General features: G+C 41.1%; 2 protein-coding genes across 2 annotated transcripts; both read right to left on the bottom strand.

Moving 5' to 3' along the window:
* Nucleotides 1–16558: 16558 nt before the first annotated feature.
* Nucleotides 16559–18469, bottom strand: LOC143365345 (mitochondrial genome maintenance exonuclease 1). The gene is made up of 5 exons (XM_076805436.1): nucleotides 17861–18469; nucleotides 17499–17777; nucleotides 17226–17433; nucleotides 16991–17123; nucleotides 16559–16848 (listed from the first exon to the last, which is right to left on the bottom strand). Exons 1-5 carry the CDS (start codon nucleotides 18240–18242, stop codon nucleotides 16705–16707), a joined length of 1146 nt encoding a protein of 381 aa, XP_076661551.1. The 5' UTR covers nucleotides 18243–18469; the 3' UTR covers nucleotides 16559–16704.
* A 1079-nt stretch (nucleotides 18470–19548) lies between these two features.
* LOC143365381 (uncharacterized) lies at nucleotides 19549–21006 on the bottom strand. Its single transcript, XM_076805500.1, has 3 exons — nucleotides 20114–21006; nucleotides 19889–20039; nucleotides 19549–19767 (listed from the first exon to the last, which is right to left on the bottom strand). Exons 1-3 carry the CDS (start codon nucleotides 20240–20242, stop codon nucleotides 19610–19612), a joined length of 438 nt encoding a protein of 145 aa, XP_076661615.1. The 5' UTR covers nucleotides 20243–21006; the 3' UTR covers nucleotides 19549–19609.
* Between the last annotated feature and the right edge of the window lie 885 nt (nucleotides 21007–21891).

The following is a 21891-nucleotide window of genomic DNA, read 5'->3' as shown; positions in this document are numbered from 1 at the left end:
ACCAGAAATGACATGACATGGATTATGTAAATCGTGTTAGATTTTGTGGATGGGCTCAAGAGCAGCTACAAATCAATCCCCTCTTTTTCTTCAACACTGTTTACCGATGAGGCTACTTTTGCCAGCACTGGGCGTGTTAATTTACATAACACGCATTAGTGGTCAGTACAATATCCTCACTGGCTACGAGAAATTGATCATCAAAGACGCTGGTCCGTTAATGTGTGGTGTGGAATCATAGGGCAACAAATAATTGGGCCTTATTTCATTGACGGCACTTTTACTGGTCAAGAATATGATACGTTCTTAAGAAAAACATTGGCAAATTTATTAGAAAACGTGCCATTAAGCGTTCGTCAGACAATGTGGTATCAGCACGATGGATGTCCAACACACTACGCTGGAAGGGTGAGAAGTACACTTAATGAAATATTCCCAAGTCGATGGATAGGACGCGGTGGCACTATTTGCTGGCCAGCACAACGTCCAGATTTAACACCCCTAGATTTTTTCTTGTGGGGAACATTGAAAAATATTGTGTATCGAGATGCACCTACAACTCCGGAAGATATGAAGCAACGAATTATCGCAGCGTGTGCTACAATAGACGCTCCAACAATAAGACCTGTAAGAGATGCAACAGATCAAAAACTACAACGTTCCATCGCTACAGATGGCCGACATTTCGAACATTCTTCATGAAAACAGACAAATATCTCAGCAGCGGTAAGTTTTAGGACAAATACGCTTTTATACTCAGAATACGTCAATCTATCGAAATCGAGCATAAAAAATGGACATTCCATTTAAAAAAAAACAAAGGTGACCTCTATATCTTCTCTGCGCCTCCACTTGGAAGAATATCATTCATATTATGTAGTTTCTTCTACCCTACAACTTCTGTAACATATTCAAGTGGACAGAGCTCGTGGGGCACACTGTATATTTTACCACGATCTTTTCAGTACAAAGTTGAACAGAATAATTACTTCCGGATTGCACAGGGTGTCTCATCCTGGGTCTCTCTATGTGTAAAAATTTTTTCGGTGAATGCTTCCTTTGCGAGAAAAATGAGATTGAAAATTTGAAGTTTAAGGTCGATTTATACTGTTTGCACAGACACCGAACGGTTCCGTTTCGTGTATACTGAGTGAGGCCGATTACAAACCGGCAAATGGTGGTTCCACATGTAGAAAGTAGCATTTTTTCGTTTGACGCCTCGTCTTCGAGAAAATCTTCAGTACACGCAGAATTGGACGGTCATCCGACAGCAGCTCGATGTTCTTAGCACCCCATCCTCTTCCGCCTTTGCAGTTCAGTTAGTCGAAGCCTGATTGTCGCCGAAAGTTACAGACGGTCTCCCGTTCGGTCGAAACGCGCCGCTCGAAGGACGATGCAGATCGAACGGACATCGACCCGGGAAAGTTGACTGTTTGGCAAAACCTGGCTAAATTCTTCGATCGGAGGAACTCTGCCCGGCTCCTATGACCTCTTCTCGAGGGAAGAGGGACCCTCCCGATACGGGAGATCAGAGGAAGCCCGGCCGTGCGGCATCGTCCGTAATCTGTATCACGTCTTTCTCCCGCGGCCGGTCCTCCCCTCTGCTCCTCGTCTTCCCAAAATCGATTTCGGTTGGGCGCGGGGCCGCGCCCAGCTCAACATACCGAGTTCGACTTGAAGGGAGAAGGAGAGAGCGAGAGAGAGAGAGAGAGAGAGAGAGAGAGAGAAACGGTGCGTGCAACCGACGGAGAGACAAGGTCCGGGGAGCAGAGAAGAGAGAGGAACAGAGCAGCAGGGGGTGAGTTAGCCTCATTTAACCGAGAAGGCTCCGACTCCTGCCACGTCGTGCGTGCGATACTCCCCTCTCTCTCTCTCTCTCTTCTCTCTCTTTCTCTTTCTCTACCTCCCCCTATCCCTCGACTTGCCCTTTTCCGGTGGCTCTGCAACCCCCCTAACATCCCCTACGACATCCTCCTGGTCCTCCGAGGATGCGGACTTTGCGTAGAGAATGTGAAATCAACGGAGTCGCTCAGCAAGATCGGCGACGTATCGCGTCGACCGGAGAGCCGTCGCACGAAGTTTTCTCTCGGTGTTTCTTGCCGTGAAACTTGGCTATCCCGGGCCAGGGAATGTTTGCTCTGAGATGCGGATGGCGCTGGAACGGCACTGTTTTCGAGATAGTGAGTTATGGACGGCAAGTTCGCGAGTTTTCTCGCGATCTGGAAAATTGGACGGCGAGGCGGACCGCCTAACCCGTGGACCCGGACCGCTTGATTAATGTTAAGCGCTTTTTAATTGTGTCCTGTACTTTGCCGGTCCTTCTTGCGGTGCGATCGCAAGGATTGATATCTTCGGCTTTGATGGAGATTCAAAGCGCTCGTTTATAAACTCTGTTTAAGGAGAGAGTCTTGACTCGTGTCGAGCGCTTCTTCATTTGTCCTGCGGTTTGAGGAACGCTTTGAAGATGAACGATACTTTTCTTCTCTGAAACAGCTTTTCGACAAATAGTTTTAGTTGTAATTGACTAATGTAGAGCGATTTTTAGCTGTCTTGCGTTTCGATCAACTCTCTAAAGACGGAGGATTTTAATAATTGTACAGGTGACAATGTTTAACTCCATTTAAATAGTTGATCATTAATTTTGGTAAACGTATTTTCAATGGGACCTCGTCTGGATCCATTGATTAATGTAAAGTGATTTTTAGCTGTCTTGCGTTTCGATCAACTCTCGAAAGACGGAGGATTTTAATAATTGTACAGGTGACAATGTTTAACTCCATTTAAATAGTTGATCATTAATTTTGGTAAACGTATTTTCAATGAGACCTCGTCTGGATCCATTGATTAATGTAGAGTGGTTTTTAGTTGTCTTGTATTTCGATTAAATGACAATTCTTTGCACAAAAGAGATTCGAGGGATTGATATTTTATGTTCACAATTTTGACGAAGAGATAGGGAATCCTAACTTTTTATTTTGAACCAAATGAGTCTAAAGAACTAATGCCAAAAAATTCGTAGCGAATTAATCCGCCAAACGTGAGGTGGAGAGTCCAATATTGGAAACGGTGTTCAATATTTCTAAATTATTCTCTAAGTTGCGAATTGATTCAGTAATTTGTATTTTCCAGTCGTTCGTCGTGGAAAATTTTATTTTCGGTCCGATTAGGTGTAAACCAACGTGTTTGTCTCGCCTATTTATCGGCGCAAGTTTTTATCGTTTTCAGAGTGCACGAAACAAATCACAGTGGAAGGAAAGTGAGCAGCAGCCAGAAACTTTCGGGAATGGTTACAAGTTGCCGGAACTTGTGTCGGATGAAGGATTCGTTTCATCGTGGAATGGGAACTTCCGGTGCTGTTGCGAAACGGTTGAACAAAACTAATTAATTTTCTGACTCGCGGAAGAAACTATTCCAAGGTTTCAAAGGCAACTGTTCCATATCGCGCCGCGTTCTGATACGAACCAGATTACTGCATTTTCTTGCAACGCTTGTCGTTTTTTTGCAGTCCTATGGAGCGAACCGGCAAACATCCGAGAGTTAACAGTTTACAGAATTTGCATTCCATTTCGTTCCTTCTATTCGTCGTTTTCCCTTAAATTCTTCGAATAGTCTCTACAAAATTCAAAAAAAAAAAAAGAAATTAACCATTCTGTGTGTGTCACAATTTACAAATAAGCTCTCAATATTTACTAAATGTGTGTCTCCAAAAATACATAGCAATTACAATGACTGAAGACGATGGTTTATATTCGGATCGAATCGAAACAAGATAGAAAGTCGAACACCAGCAGATTTCAATGCAACAGAATTGCAAACGTGCAGCTCAATTCGAACAGCAATTCCACGAATTCGTTCAGCGAGGATATCTCTCGAAAACTGGGATTCCCAGAATGCACGTGGAGATTTCGGCAACGAGGAGGCACGTGGCGCGATCGTATAAGCACGCGTCTGTCTTAAAAGTAGAATATTGAAGAGTCAGACTCGAGAGCCGTTCCTCAAGTGTCTCTCGACGTGCTCCTCGGTGGTCTAAGAGTCACGAGAAAAGCCGAGCAAATTAACGCTACGATTATCTAGTAAGTTAAAGAAGAGGACTCTTCACGGATATTCCAACAAAAATTCTCAATTTTACAGTTCATTTCGCCGAAACGGGTGCTAAATCTTCAGACGGCGGTACAGTCGACTTTCAGCGCGCCCTTTGGCCGAGCTCCGGGGGGGGGGGGGGGGCAGAAAAATGGCGGGGTCATTACCCCGAGCGAATATTAATTCGGGAAACGTACACTCGGACGATAAATTTCTGTTGTCGCCGGCGACGAAAACCCGAGGTAACCGGGTCGCGAAGATTTATCCGCCTTGGACAGATACGAAGCGAGCAGGAATCGACCTAGACGTTCGATTCCAAGACTCATCGATTGGCACGCGTTTCGCGCCGTGAGCCAAACAGCGAATCCTCTAAAAAAAAAAAAGAAAACGAAAATTGAACGGCCTTCGAATGTGGGGGTAGCCAAGGACTATCCGTGTACTATTTGAAAAGAATTTGTTTTGCCTTTAGTTCTGTACCGATCATTGAAGAGGAAACACGTATTCTTTTACAGTTTTCGGTAAAGCAGCCTGTGTTCAACATATTCTAAAAAGTATAATTTTTTTACAACCCTGTAATAAAATGGCGGCGTCCGTACCTTCCGAGGATCATATTCGTCATTGCATACTTTTTCCTTTTCATGCGGGATTCAATGCAACGGTGACAACAAAGAAAATTTGTCCTAAAAAAGCTGTCCTTGATAATGATGGACATTATATAATAAATTAAGAAATAAAAACCTGAATTTACTAGAAAGTTTGTTTTAGATTTCGAAATAATTGATTACTTATATGTTCCCATAATATATAAAAGCTTGAACGGAACACACTCCACACGCATACTCTACCAATTTTTTCAGTAACTTCGTCAAACTAAAATCGACAGTTTAGTAGCAATCTTGAAGGCATAGGCGAACATAAATAATTTTATAACATTGTTTGAAACGAGAGGGTTAAAATTGAGAAGTTTAGTTCCTCTATTGGACATACCACTCACCCTCAAAACTCCAATGGACTTGCAAAAGCTATAAAAAATAGATTTCAATGACAAACCGATAAAAGTGGCCTAACATTTATGAAATGGCGGGGCTTAAGGGATGACCTAATAGAATTGGAGGCCGCCAGCGCTCGCCGGAGGAATTTCGCGCGCGTGGACGGCCGTTTCCGTGTCGCAGGGACGAGACCGAGGAAAAACACCGGGGAAAACGCTCGATTTCACAGTCATTGGCTCGCGAAAATGCGAGCGCGGGGCAGTCGTGTGCGTTGGAACGTGCACGTGACGCTGCAAGTGCCCCGTTTACGTGTGCAGCCCCGCCGAATGCGGATGCGCTTGCGACTCGCGTGGCGTTTCTATGCGCCCTGGCCGTCTGTACACACGGACCACCGCGTTTTCTTTTCAACTTGCCTGCTTGCCGGAACAGCCCCGGGAGGGGAAACGGTGTGACACCTGTTTCGGACTGGGCCTCTCCAGCCTCAGGAATTTTTAATGGAGCCCGGGCTCGTCGCGACCGAGCAATTTAGAATTCCAAGCCGCCACGGACAAACTTCGCTACCTAAGGTCTGCCGGGCCTAGCCTGCGGCCTCTATGTTCGATTTTACTGCAGTGCTGCAACTCTCACGGACTCGACGTTTTTTCCCGTACTTCCGTGCAGTTCCCTTGTCTTGCAAACTTCATTCCTCCTGGGCGGTTCTCGTGTCGCAGGACGATGTCCTGCCGGATCCTGAAAGTGTGGGGAATATTAGCTTCTTAGACATTTGTGACGGCTACAATGCGGATTTTGTGGCAAACATGAGCAGCTGCAATTTAACGCTAAACCTACCACGATCGAAACGACCGATTTCACAATTATTGAAATTATGAATTGACTTCTTTATTTGAGCGGACATTATAATAGACATCGTACAAAGTTTAAGGAAATTCATTCTTCTCCCTTCTATAAGAAAATAATTGCGAATTTTTATACCCTTGGATGATCTCGGATTAATTTACATTTGAGGTATAAGAAGAACATGCGTTTGATAAACTGCAACATCGTTGAACATCGTAGAAAATTTTTTGTTTATTGACATAAGGGTTATTCAAATGATAAATTATTTTACAGAAAGATCCGCGGTGTAGAAGTTACAATTAGCGAATCCCTTGAATAGTATCATGTTTACTCGGACTACGAAATATCAAGCATAGTTTCAAATATGTAATTTTAGAGGGAAACCCTCAAATATTCCAAAGAAGCTGAAGAAACATTTGCAGTTGTGTAATAGAGTCGTGGAAATTAAAGTGCACAGGAACTTCGTTGGGGCTGTGAGATACCACGAGACTCCAGGATACCATTTAGGGCTAATTACTTGCTAGTTATATTACAATTAAGTTTTCCTAATCACTTTCGTTTCCCGTAACACTTACGGAGCACTAAAAGCAACTATTTTAATGAGCCGCCCAAATTGTTAGCCATTTTTTTTTAAATAACATATACCCAAAGAAATAAATTTGTTGAATAATTCCTCATGGATGTAGAGTTTTAATAGTTGTAAATTAAAAATATTAGAACCCGTAAACCTAGTGTTAAATTGCCAACAAAAGAAGAAAAATAGTCACACGTCCATACGGTTTACATGTCCCGCATGGTCGCAAAAACATAATTTTTCAGAAAAGTCGACAAGCAAGAGACCGCCATAGACGCAATTTTTCCCCCGTCACTCTGGCGTCCGCGTGGCGTTGAAAACTTCATACAGAGTGTCATACTTAATTCAAAGAGCACGTCATCGGTCTTCCTTCGTGATAGTAGCTGTCGATGGAACCTGTCGATTCATGCATATTCCGCCCCGAGGAAATTGACCCCTTGCGAAGGGGCTGACAGGCGCTAGGGCCGGGAAACGAAAGTCAAAGGGAGAAAGGAAAAGTACGTTTAACGGTATCAAGCACACGTGTAAGGGTTCCTGGTTGAAAAATTAATCGACGAACGAATACAACAACCTGTAATTCCTCGATCTCGAGCGACGACGTCGAGGCGAGGCGAAGTTAGTCGTTCGAGGAGAAAAAAAGAAAGAAGAGAAGAAAACGAAAATGCACCCTGGGGGGCGGTTTAATAATTCACCGCGCAGGGCGCTGGGCGGTATCGATAAATAATGAAACGCGAGGAGAGGCAAGGATTCCCCATTTCCCCTCTTTCGAGGCGACGTTTTTCGTTTCGGAACGGAGGGGGGCAAATATTTACGGAAGCAGAGATACTACGGCACTGCTCGGCTAAGGACTAATACTATAACGTTTAAAGGCTACAACCTCTTCCCCCCTCCCCCCCTCGGCCGATTTTAATCAGTCGTGAACGTTTCTGCCAAATTTCAGCCCGATACGCAAGGATGGTTACAGGACAAAATGGAGAAACCAATTTTTGCCTCATTGAATCACAATTAAAAATTCTGATCCATCGCAGGCACCGAGCCACACGTTGGTGAACTTTTTCCGATTTTTCCGTCGCGAACTCTGGTCATAAAAAAATGAAGATTTCACGCAGAAGTTCAAAAGCGACGCGTACGTAATTAATCCAGTAATAAGATATTGTCGTGAGCATCGTGCTCAATTTTTTCAGATTTTTCCTATAGTGCGCCGCAGTTGAAAAAAATGCAGATTTCACGCAGAAGTTCAAAAGCGACGCGTACGAAATTAATCCAGTAATAAGATATTATCGTGAGCATCGTGCTCAATTTTTTCAGATTTTTCCTATAGTGCGCCGCAGTTGAAAAAAATGCAGATTTCACGCAGAAGTTCAAAAGCGACGCGTACGTAATTAATCCAGTAATAAGATATTGTCGTGAGCATCGTGCTCAATTTTTTCAGATTTTTCCTATAGTGCGCCGCAGTTGAAAAAAATGCAGATTTCACGCAGAAGTTCAAAAGCGACGCGTACGAAATTAATCCAGTAATAAGATATTATCGTGAGCATCGTGCTCAATTTTTTCAGATTTTTCCTATAGTGCGCCGCAGTTGAAAAAAATGCAGATTTCACGCAGAAGTTCAAAAGCGACGCGTACGTAATTAATCCAATAATAAGATATTGTCGTGAGCATCGTGCTCAATTTTTTCAGATTTTTCCTATAGTGCGTCGCAGTTGGAAAAAATGCAGATTTCACGCAGAAGTTCAAAAGCGACGCGTACGTAATTAATCCAGTAATAAGATATTGTCGTGAGCATCGTGTTCAATTTTCTTCAGATTTTTGCTACAGTGCGCCGCAGTTTTCTTTGCAAATTTAAGCGAGCAGTACTATACACTGATAAGCGGTTAAGGATGAGGTCGGATTAAGCATTTCTCTGGTATTGGTTTAATAATTCAGCGTGCAGGACGGTATCGATAAATAATGAAACGCGACGAGAGTCGAGGAATACCTATTTCACCTCTTTCGTGGCGACGTTTCTCGTTTCAGTTTCGCTTCGTGGGGGAGGGGGGAGGGTGAAGGAGGAGGGAGGGGGCAAATATTTACGGAAACGTCGCCGGCCGTTTATTAATAGAGAGGGGCCCGAAGGATTATGGGCGGCGAATGGCAAGAGAAAGAGGGCACCGGTGAAATATATAAAAGTGCGGGACGCGAAGCGCGAAACGCCGTGGAAGAAAGGAAATGCGATTTCTCAGGGCGCGGAGTTTCGACGTTCCACCGACGGCATTGGAATCCTGTACACGAGCCCGAAGGAGCATCGGGGAATTTAAAGTACGTCGCTCCCCGTTCAGGGTTATATTTTCAAGCTCGCTGCGGATCTCGCCGATTTCGCGATATACACGGCGCACCGGAGCTTTCTTTGTAAAATATAGCGCGCTATCAAATTGCCCGAGAACCTCCGCTTGCTATAACATGTACTGGGTGGCCCGCCGGGAACCAGATACCGGAACTCGACGACTACGGTTCAAGATAAAAGAAAATATACTGGGGAAAGTTCTCACTCAAATGATCGTTTCGGACGAATTTATTTAATTCGCTGGATGCTGCAATGACCGTAACGTTTCGGTGAAGGAAGTGTAGAGAAGTTGTACCATTAGATGTGTGAGCAAATCATTTGCTTTCTATTTAGTTTGGTAATAGCACAGAAGACCGAAAAATCATATGACAAGAAACAAATTAACTGGGAAAGATTGTTAGTCAAATTGCATCCTTAAGGGCCCGGTCTTCGTAGATTCGCGATAAGGTAGAGTGACCACGTTACCGTCAGAAATTGGTTTTACGTGCCTCAAATTTTCGTCCTCATATAAGAATATTTTATCGCTGGTAAAGGGCTCGTTCGAAAGAGGAAGGTTCAATCTAGTGTGCGCTGGTCATGAGCTGACAAGATTATGCAGATATTTGGTAATATAAGCGTTAGAAGTAGGCTAAAAATTGACGATGCGCATGCCGTGGAATCCAAGCATTTTTACGCCATTGGATGAGTTTTCTGGATGAAATCGAGAGCAGCGCCCACTAGAAAATATCTTCAGCTACAAATTGTGCTATATTTTGTCTTGATTCTCTGCGAAAGAAAGCCAAAAACTTGAAGCACGTTTCTGGCGAGTCAGATTTCATAATATCGATAGTACAGAGCAAAAAATGTGACAATTTTAGTCACAGACTTAAGACCCGTCCGATCAACACCAAAACGGATCTTAAGTCTGTGTCTGAAGACTGTGAATGAAAATTATTAATTAAAAAGTCACGTGACTATCCCGGGCCCTTAAGTTTATATTATTTGATAATTGAGTATGCATAATTTAAACTATTAATTTTATTTAATAATTTTACAAGTTCGAATTAATGGAGTTTCTTAGAAATTGCAAACTGTGTCAGAGCCTGCGTCGGACCGTGTGTCTGTCTATTGCCAGCTGTTTCTCCTTAAAATACTACTCTAATAACCTTCCACTAAACTTTATACTACTTATTTCATATAAATTCGACTCGACCAGTTTACCATACGCAATAGTGCAAAACAAATAATGCCATACTCCAATCAACGTGTATAAACATTAACGTAAATAGAAGTGGTCATTAACGAAATTTCATAATATCCAGATTGAATTTAATTACGTGTGTGCGTGGCCAGTATTCAAATTTGATTTTCTGGTGTATACAGCCAATAATAATGTAACAATTGTACACGGCTTCGATTAATTAAAATATACTAAACGCGAAACAATTAGAAGCTAATTGCAATATGAACAAAATTTCGAGCATAAGCGCAACGAGCCTGACCGTGACCGATGCAGTTTCAAGCGAAAAGAAAAATGCACAATTCGTGTAAAGAGAATTTTATGGATGCACGGAAAAAATTCGAGGCAGAAGAATTGTTTTTTATAGGACACCTTGTGCATGACGGAGAAAGGTGGAAGTAAGGGAACCGGAGTGGGCTATAATATTTCAATTTGGCATTAAAGGAAAGTATTCGTCCCCAGATCTTTTCTTACCCCTGTCCTCGCGGCATAAATTCTCCGGCCTCCCCGACAGAACTATGTTGCGCAAGAATAATCGCCGCGTAATCCCCGCGAAGTTTATTACGCGCGGTTTAATTGCTCTGTTAAACGACGCGTGAGCCAGGCTCGTTTTTAGCGAGCGCTCGGCTCTGTGGATTTCTTTTGTGCCGGATTGTCCTCAAAGGATGCGATCGAGCATTTTATGAACGCTGTTGCGAATACGCTTTATGTTTGTTTCACTACGCTATTTCGAACCTCAGCCCCGAACGTGCATAAAGCGAACGAATGAACAGGCTCGGAACACTATCTCTCCTTTAATTCACTGTTCTCACACGTGATTTCGCTGAAACGAATCACTAGTTATTATTTCCAACGTGACACGAAATATTAACAAACTGAACTCAAACGTTCCCAAATTCTCCGCGGAATTGTTAATGCTTTACTTAACAACGGTTGTTTCGTAGCACTTAAACAAGCAAGTGTTAATAGCTAAGGATTTTTTGTAAATCTACGAGGTACGTCACAGCTAATTACTCAACATCTGGCAATTAAATTATACAAAAAAGAAACGACTTTGTTGAAAAAAAAAACTAATCTATGTTTAATAAAAATTGATAAAATCATCAATTCTATAGTGAATGAAATATAATAATTATTTCATAACATCATAAAACAGGTCCACTGAGTGTTAACATTCAGCAAAAACATCTCAACGTCTCTTATTTGGTACATTCATTAAAAACCTGATGATTTCAGGCTTCCAGTAACTCAAATGCTAAATAAATGTTCGCGCGAAGAATTTAACAATCGAACAAAATCTCATGTTAATTAATTATATTCGTTTCACTCCAATCGCCACGCAGTATTCGCAAGATATTATGCAATTCAAGGTGTGCCGGCAAACAAATTGTTATCGCGCACGGAGAATCGAGAAACAGTGAAAGGATCAATTATGGAGACTGCGATAAGACGTGTTTACACAAACAAAACACAAACTGTTATTAATTTTAAGTTCGTTTAATCCACTAATAATCGTCCAGTGTGTAATTACCGCCTACGTGCGCCGCCCACGTTAAATAATCCAATCGATAATCAGCTAATAATAAATTTGAACGAGCCACAGGCCGTAATGAGACGCTGCGGTGCATCCTCTAAATTATGCAGCGCGAGGAACGGTGACACGTTAGGTTAGAATGGAACAAGTGGAGAAGAATATCCGATAATTTTCGACGCGAGGCGTACAAGATCCGACTATCTACTGGGTGTTAGCAAAATTCCGGGTTAAATATTTACCACTCTATTTCTAAACTTTTATATTATAAACTTTCGATAGGGGTAATTTTGTCCGCAGTGGCTGAACCCTAATTCTCTACATTCCAATTCTAAAATAAATATTTTTTCATGACTAGACTGCAAATATTTATGCAAAATAAAAATTTCCTATATCATTTGCCACGAATACGAACCAAGTAAAAAATCTTTTCTTTCATCAATAGATCGAATTAGCTGAAAGTAATATATCAACAATCTTAAATTCTTTTAATGTTTTTACTGCCCCCGCCTGCTAATTTTTGTTATAAGTCTACCGACTACAGTATTCAAGACTTAAACGTTCAAGGAAATAATATTTTCAAATAGTTTTTGCTTATGGAAATATTTCAGTTTCCATTGTTCTTTCTGAAGTCGTTTCAAATTGTCTTCCATCCTAATGACAGCAAACCACCCTTCGCGCAACATCCGAGCTCACGCGCTTCAAAGTTCATAAAACCAGTTGCTTACATCCTCCTCGGACTAGTCACCCTGCGTCTACTTCCGCGAACAATTTTTCGCCGCTAACTAGCAACAATAATTCTTCACCACCCTTTGTGCAAACACCGTTCCCGCCGTTGTGCCGTCACACCAACCCCCAACCTCCGCGGATCGGCCGTTTTCCATTTCGCCAACGACTCGGTCCTTTGTGGCCCAGCCATCAGATTATTAACTATCATCGAAAGGTAAATGTAGCGTGGTCACGGGTGCAGACGATCAATAATTCATGCACGACGAAGTCGCTCGCGCTCGAAGAGGATTAATTCGGGCATACGACCCTCGTGCGGCCATCGCGGTCCTCCTCGATGGTCCCGTTGCAGACTCTTCAAGCCTATTGTCGGCTGGCCAGCCCCCTACAACCCCCCTGAAACCCCTTTGTGGCCGTCGAACCCCGTATTTAGAAACTTTCCGACGTGGAAAGTGGCTGGGCTCTCTCTCTCTCCCTCTGGAAGCAACGGTTAGGGGCCTTGTCGAGGCGTCGCTCACGCTGAGCGAACGCCAGCAAGATCCGCGGAAGATTGCCACTGAAAGACGCGGAAGAAAACTTCTTAATTCCAGACGTGCTCCAGTTTTGCGGCACGCGGAGGCCTACCCTTTCATCGGGGCTGCTTGCACATCCGTTATTACCTAGCACCGTTCCAAAAAAGAAAACGCTTCACACTCGGCCGGGTCATTAACACATTGTGGACATTGTCGCGTGGTCTTAACAGCCAAGGGTAGTCACGTGACTTTTGCAGAGTCGGCAGGTCGGTAACTGCTGTATCATTTCCGTTCACAGTCTTGGTTTTGATCCAACGGGTCCTAAGTCTGTGACTAAACTCGTCACATTTTTTGCTCTGTATTATCGATATTATGAATTCTGACGCCAGAAACGCGCTTCAAGTTTTTGGCTTTCTTTTGCAGAGAATCAAGACAAAATAGAGCTCAATATGTAGCTGGAGATATTTTCTAGCGCGCGCTACTCTCGATTTCATCCAGAAAACTCATCCAATGGCATAAAAATGCATGGATTCCACGGCATGCACATCGTCAATTTTTGGCCTACTTCTAACGCTTGTATTACCAAATATCTGCATAATCTCGTCAGCTCACGACCAGCGCGCGCTAGCTTGAACCTTCCTCTTTCGAATGAGCCCTTTCCCAGCGAAAAATATTCTCATATAAGGACGAAAAGTTGAAGCGCGTAAAACCGTTTTTCGCCTATTTTTGTCGGTAACGTGGTCACTCTACCTTACCGCGAATCTACGGAGAAATTCAGTGACGCATTCGCGAATACCTTCAAAGTTGCTTGAGAATTTATCGATTATAACTTGACCGTGTTACGCATTTACGGCACAAACGACTTGGTTCTCGGAAAACAAAAGAAGCCAATTGGCGTCGACCGTCCACGGTGTTAATGGTGGCCAAACCGTTTCTCCTCTAAGAGCGCGAGTCGTGCCGGACAACGATAAATGTGCCACCCTCCTAATCGGGAAACAAGTTCGGCGGGAGAGACGTTCGCTTAGAGGATTTATTTCGATTGCTATGCTACCCCACCGTTGCTTCAACAACGGGGAACGCCGACGATGAATAGAAACGTATCGCGTGACTATGATTTTATTACCCACCAGCCGCTTCCGGGTAATTTAACCGGGAAGCGGCAGGTTACGTGTAGGCCCCACACGAATTCTGTAATTCGCTGAGCGACTTTTGATTATTTCTGACGACCCGGCCGTTTAACCCATTTGGCTGGCTCTTCGGCCACAGACTGAACCTTGTCTCGTATATTTTGACGAATCGTGGGATATTTTTAACGATCACTTTGGACTGTATTCTGAGAACAAACTGGAGGTCCTGGGATTCGACAAAATAATGGGACTAGCATTGTGTTGTGTTTGGAAGAATAACATTGTATGTTGAGCAGATATGGACGAGGATGCTTGGAAGCCATTTTGAAACTAATGGAATGGCACTGTGCAGTTCTCCACTCTTCTAAGATACTGTTTTTTTGTAATACTTCTACAACGTTCTGTACTACTTTTCTGATTAGTGGGACTCTATTGTAATAGACTGTGGATCTTTATGCAAAATAAACATTGTTAGCTTCGCTCTCAACAAACAGGAACGAAATAAATGCTTCATTTCTCCTTTAACAATTTTAATAAGCCAAAAGCAGTTCATTGATGATCCGAAATTCTTTTAATCTAAATTGCTGTTCAATTTAGGTGTGTGGGCAGAGGGTGAGCCACATATAAATGCCAACGATAGTTACCACCAGCCACGAAAAGGTTAAAAAATGATTGTTCATCGCTGTTCTTAAAAGGAACTCGTTATTGGCATGTCAATTTATATTTACTATAATGTAGGACTTGAATGCATATAAAACTAGTGTTATAAACTGATAAAGAATGTCCTTAGTATGCAAGGTGTTACCATTAATTTGTCAAAACTTGCCAGTAACTCGGTTATAATAATTTCTCGAATAAAGAGGCGTGAGCAGGTTCTTTTCACTGAAGTTTTTGAAAGTATCAGGGCGCGTTGGTTCCTCAACAGACGCATCCGCGAGGGGTTGCCTCTGCGAAAGTTATCGTTTTCATAACTCATCCCGCTCAAAGAGGGTGGTTCCTGCCTGGGGTTGACCGACCAATGAAAATATGTCCCTGTTACGAGAGGATTAGCGAGGATTAGCCGAAAGATTTAGAATTGTCTCGCGCCCCGTGCTCGCTGAACGACTAATCCGGAAATATGGTCATCTTTACTCAGCATCCCCAAGACATCAGTCCAGCAAAAAAAATGTAGGTAATCAACACACGGGGTTCAGTCATTGTATCCGCAAAGCTGAAATTGCTAACCGAGAAATATCATTATTTATTAACACTTTGCACACAAGGAGACTTTTTACCATAGTTGCCAGCAATCTTTCCATGTCTAAAAAAAGGTCATCGAAGATGCTGACTAGATTTACGATTAGAATGCTTCCTAGAAAAGCAATAAAAGAAAATGCATGTTCTCGGACAGTGAACAAGATTAGGATATTCACTGTTTCGTCGACTACGAACGAGACAAAGTTCGCTAAATTCAGTGGATTCGGGTGCCTGCCAATCTCGTGAAGACAGACAGAAATATAAACTCGGATTACGAGTTGTCCAAACTGCTGTCTGTATAAAAAAAAAAACGAAGATGACGCGTCCCTTATCTCTCAGTGGATGCACAATCCGTGAAACCTTCTTTCCAGCTTGCTTTATGCATTTCTTGAAAGTCTCCGAGACTTAAACTTGTAGAGCTCATCATCAAGTTCGTGTATCTGATTTTTAAAGTAGCAAACAAATCGTTTGAGTAGCCGAAAGAATATTTCTCTTTTTCTTCAGTATTTAGGATTTAATTCTTAATTTAGCTGTGTGTGAAAAATATTTTTTTTTGTAAATTCTTTGGAGGGCAGGGATTTTACGTAAATAAAATACGTCGAAAACGCAGAATAAAATGTTTTCATACGAGCCTTTGTTTTCGTGAAGATCGAGTTTAGAAATCCGTCGGGTTCCCCGAAGTAGAATTGGTTGATCATGATCAGACGATTCCTATCTATGCAATAGTACGCGCATTGGCTGCAATTAAAACTCGATTTTCTTGAAAACGAGACGTCAAATGAAAAAATGTTATTCCCGTTTTGCGACTTATTTTTACATGTAGAATAATCCCCAGCCCGGTTGTACCACCCGACCGATCACACCCTGTGCAGTTGAATACTTGTGCAACACCATAAATCATTATTTTAAATTTGCATTTTACTTAACAGTTACTTTGCCGGTTGAAGCTACGAGATAAGTGCAATTGCAAAATGTAACTTGTGCAGACCCGTTCTTCCGTGCTTTTGGGGTTAACTCTTATCATATGTTGGCATGAGTAATTCGGAGCTGAAGAATTGCAGTAGAATTCAGAAACAAGGAAATACGACGGAAGGTACGTTTCCGTAGCTCCACCATTAGTTTATGGTTCCCAAGAGCATACGAAGGGTTGCGTATGACGCTTATAAGGCCCTGCAACGGGGAGCCGGATAATGTCACGCCCTAAAAAGGGTTGCCTCCAAGTTATAATTGCTATATGTTAACCGAAAAGGATAGGCGGGGACGTGACCATGTTTTTATTATAAACCTCCAACGTTTTCGACAACGAAATTACAAAAATACCCTATTTTATCTCCTTCGTTGTAATTTAACCAAAATTACATAAGATATTAATACCAGTCTGACGATACGTAAAACATAGGTGAAAACGATTTTTTACGTTTTTATTGAACAGAAAATACAGAAAATGATTGTCTTTTCTTTTCAATTATTCGAGTACCTATGTTGAATACATTTTGGTGTGAAAATTAGTATCTATTTAGTACTTATTTACGCGTGCTCCGAGTAAAAGTTTATTTCTTGTTCAGATTTCCATAGAACTTTTTTAATCGTCGCAGCCAACTTTTCCACGTTTTGTCTAACAAGTCGTCTTTTATCTCGTGAACAGTGGCAGGGTCTCCATTTGTATATGCAACCACGACCATCCCCTTAGTTATCTGTAAATGTATTTGCAATTTTACGCGTTCAGGTAAAATCCGATTATTTTTTGTCCCGATTGCAAAAAATCTTGAATTAAAAGTCCCGATGCACTGTAGCAAAAAATCATGAATTAAAAGTGACTGAATTCAAAATAATTACCGTGAATGGATATAGACCTGACGCGTTCACGGCACCAATGTAGGCAGTGACTTGAACAGGTGCATCATAAGTGGATGCTAAAGTTGATTTTTTTGTGTCCGATTTTTTCCAATCAATTACACACAACTCACCCCTAAGTACAGAATTTTTTAACTATAAAATCAATTGAATCTACCGTGCCAGTAGTAAGTGCTTAAGGTACCTTCACCTGCAGCAAAGTCAATCTCTGTGTTACCTATAAATGGCAATGCAGTCTACGATGCCTCTATACATCAAATTTGGATGGGTCACATAAGTTTCCAGATTTTTGACTTCATCTATGTCGGATAAAACAGGTTTGACACTGCTGTATGCTAACTCAACTTGTGGAGAAATGTTAACCTCCTTTTGATCCAACGTGCCCTGTATGCAAGAGTGCAATAGTCTACCATTTCTCAGTAATTCTAGAAAAGTATAAATTAATAACTGAATCCTGAAAGATTGACACTCTGTAGACAAGTCAAAAGACCTTGACAGTACACATTGAACTCTTGCTGACCCAATTTTTCAATCATATTCTTCTTCCACAATTCTAAAGCTGCTTTCGCCTTAAGCGGCATTGTTTCACGAAGAATCACTGACACGCTTGGGATGCCTGACTTCTTACCACTTCCAGTGGACTCTATGGTAGAGTCCTTGGATCCAAGGAGAGGAAATGAAGAAATTTTTTTCATCACATCCTTAGATAGTGCTGTGTAACTATTTTGTAGTTGTGAATCATTACCACTGCTCGCATCAAACCTCTCTTCTATGAATATATTTAAGTATTATACATATTTTTCCATCCTGTTTCAACACAGAGGACCATCATACCTGGTCATACCTCCTTACCTGGGTTTAATATATTTTTAGACATTAGTTTGTCTGTGGTAATACTATTTGATACTAAAAATGTTTCTTTATAAACTTGTTCTTGCATTTCATAATGAATACTCGTCTGAATCTCCTGTATACTCTTCGCTTCTATTTCAGCAAACATTTTGGCCTTAGAAGTTGTATTTACGTTATCACTTTCACAACAGTGTGCATTGACATTGACACAGTCAATGTCACCTTCGTATACATTTTCTGAAACTTCTTTTACTACCTTTAGTTTCAATTTCTGAAATACACCACTTGCAAGTGACACATTTCGAATGCATTGTCGGGAAATGCAGTTGATATTGGACCCACAAAATAGCAGTGGACAAATTAAGTATTTGTTACCAAACATAGTATTCTGACAAATATAAAAATGATTCAATTAATTGTGTATCTAATTGAATAAATAGAGATCCTTCTATCTCATGTTATGCACCAGTACTTTCTGTCACATTCTCGAAGAATAAATTCCTTAAATTTACTTTGAGAAGTTATAAATTGTTTGAATCACACGTGAGGTCTAAACAAACATGCTAGGCAAATCCGACATTCGCATACAACATTATCAACTGAAGGACCATAGACGCAGACGAGGTATAGGAGTAGACCAATCACCCAATGAGAGTGCTCAAGCCTTTCGGCGATCCCGATATTTGTAGTGCTGCCCCCTACACTATTTTTTAGCCTGGATCAGATCCCACATCATCTTTTTAGCCAGGAACACACCCCACAAATCTTTTTAGCTTGGATCAGATCCCACATCATCTTTTAGCCTGGATCAGATCCCACAATATTTTTTAGCCAGAAACAGATCCCACAATATCTTTTTAGCTTGGATCAGATCCCACATCATCTTTTAGCCTGGAACTGATCCCACATTATCTTTTAGCCTGGATCAGATCTCACATCATCCTTTTAGCCTGGATCAGATCAAACAGCAACATAACTCATGAATTTGGACATATTAGTGAGAATCAGGCATCTTGTATACTCTAAATGTCATGCATAAAAGTTACTCTGCATGCATCAAAAGTTACTCTTATCTCGAATACTATTAGCAATTTTTACTAAAATATTAGGTGGCAAGATCATGATAAGGGAAGTATTTTATGGAGTAACGAGAAATGATTACACGATTCTACTCGATAACGCCGGATACTGGGTCGGTGAAAATAACAGGCTCAAGGTGCTACGAGTTTCAGAAGATTCGTGCTACACAATAAAATCCAATCTGTCAGTTTCATTCCTACATTCGTTCATCTATATCTAATTAATCTCTTCGTACTGTTTCTGTTTGTATCTTCGCCAGTTTCATTTCTTTACGCATTCCATTCTTAACAGTAAATTCTTCGAGTAAATAGGGAAAGGGCCCAATTACTGGAGGGATACCAATTACTGTGCCTATATTAGTTATACTTATTCTTAAAGAATAAAAAATATTAAGTAAGAGATATATATCATATATATTAACTAATTTTGTTGATTCTTTGTTAGGAGAGAAGTTGCTCCATGCATTCCCAATAACCCTATTTTTTAGTTTCCCGTAGTGCTCGAATAAAAAAATCGCAAACTAAAATACACTCTTACAATTGTACTAAGATTGCCATAAGCTATCGTTGGGAAATTGGAAAGTGATAAACAGTTCTGATCAAGAACGGATTATTTTATTTGTCTTCATTGATATTTGGAAAATGTACTATATGAATCGAAAGAGAAGAGTTAATGCGCTCCAAGGTTAACGGTGAAACGAGACTCCGAGTTAGGTGGTTGCCTTATGTAAAACAAGGACATAGACCCTCCCAAAGTGAAGTTAGTTGCGCAGATCACTGCAGTGATACCGTTTGAATTCGCTACGTTCACATAATGAATGGTTTTTTCTGTGAAGAAAAACACATTTGTACAATTTTTGATCAATTACATAGGCGTGGCCATAAAATAAAATAAATGTAATGCGATACAATAAGATAGAAACGTTAATGTAGTAAGAGGGAACTTTACCTTCAGGAACTCTAACGTAATAGAGGCCATTCTTAACATTTCCCTCGTAATTCTCATTCCGGTATTTGAAGGTGTAGATAACTTCGCCGTCCAAATGCTGACCAGCCGTCATATCTCCAAGGATATTAGAACTCATGCGTTCACCATTAATCTGTCACATATACATTAATAATCGTTAATGATCGCTGACCGAAGTTACAAGCAGGATCTTCAAAGGTTCCTCACCAATTCAGTTTCCGGAGTCATCAGATTGGTCAACTCCAAGTTTGTGATCCCGCGCTCTATGGCAACGTTGGCAAACGCGGCCTGGATGATAACCAGGGCCACGAAGACAATGCAAATGGAGCGAGACATGTTGTATGTCCGATTTGATTATGACTATGTCGCGGATAACATGCTCGTCCCTTTTATAGTCAAACCGAAACTCTGCAAAAGTGAATTTGTCTTATCAGCGTGTCATGTAAATGCTTTATGCTTTCCCACTCGAAACACCTTGTATTACAAGATATTTAGTCTGATTTGTTCCGATTAGATTGCAGATTTGATTGATTCATAGTATGTATACAGTGAAAACAATAAAAATTGATTAAAATATACAGGGTGTTCGCGGGAATGCTAGCCAGCGATTTTCTTGCAAATAGTAAAAGAAATGATAGAGGAAAATTTATACTGTTTTTTACTAGCAACGTAATGGTGTCTGTAATTTTTTTCTATCTGCAATATTTTTTTTTAAATGAAGGTGACTTTCAATTTGTATACGACATATGTATGACCTTGGAGACCATTGTGTCGTATACGAATGAATTCGTTTTGGCACACGCTTGCATATCATATAAAAAAATACATATCATTCTGTATAAAAAATTGAAGTTCACCTTCATTTCTAAAAAACTAATGGAAAAAAAATAAATTACAGACACCACTACATTATTTTCAGAAAACAGTATAACTTTTTGCTCTTACACTTTTTTGTTCTAATATTTACAATTTGCAAGAAAACCGCTGGTTAGTATTTCCGCGAACACCCTGTATGTATCGTGACAATCATTATAAGAATCACGAAAGTTACTGTTAATTCATTTTTCAGAAATAAATAAATCTTATCTTAATATCAAATAGATATATCTATATGGTCCATCTCGAACTTAATTTGTGGAAAACATTCGGGAATGTCATTCGTTATTGTGGACCTTATCGCCTGATAATAACTGGTGATAACCGATGATATCCGATCTCCGATATCCGATCATAACCGGTCAGTAAGATAACCGAATCCGCAAAATTCATGATTTCATCGGTCCTTTAATTCGGGAACTTATTGTTAGCAAAGAAACGAAACGACAGGAGGAAGGGCAAACTATGCACCACGAGGTCATTCACTCTCTGACTCAGAAACAATACGACTCAGAAGATGTATCATAGATTAATCTAGTATTTAAGCAAGAGGACAACGCCGAGGCAGGCAGTTGATTTTAAGAAACAGAATTGTACGGACCGGAGGTTTTGGTTTCGAATGAACAATTACGAAAAGTGAACATGAGTTTTTTGGTACTAGTTTGACGACACTATCAAAACGCAATTCATCGTTAATCAAAATTCATTTCCCGTATGATTGTTCTTCGATTCTATTCGAGTTCTGTATTTATGAATCAGCAGTGTTCAAGGGAACAAAAAACTTTCTTCTGACACGGTGCGTCGCGACGCAGCAAAAGTATGTGTTTACTCTATATTTGTCCCAAATGCCTAGCCGATAAAAGTCACAGAACCATCCCCACTGCCGCGGTGTATACACCGTGAGGGGCTGAGAAGTTTGAGAGTCCTCGGTCACCGAGGAGTGTAAGGTCGCGTGGATCAAAGAATAGGCCGATATATGTCCGTGCTAGATCCCTGTTTTGGACATATATCGAATAAACACTGTAGTATCTGTGAAATTTTCATTTGTTCGGTTACATGTTACGCACATAATCGCCTTTATGCTGGCATGGGCGTCCGCAAACGGAAAA

This window comes from Halictus rubicundus, chromosome 2 (assembly GCF_050948215.1).
Source record: "Halictus rubicundus isolate RS-2024b chromosome 2, iyHalRubi1_principal, whole genome shotgun sequence".
Lineage (NCBI taxonomy): Eukaryota > Metazoa > Arthropoda > Insecta > Hymenoptera > Halictidae > Halictus > Halictus rubicundus.
Note: the sequence above shows the minus strand (reverse complement) of the source record. Positions and strands in the feature narration are given on the sequence as shown.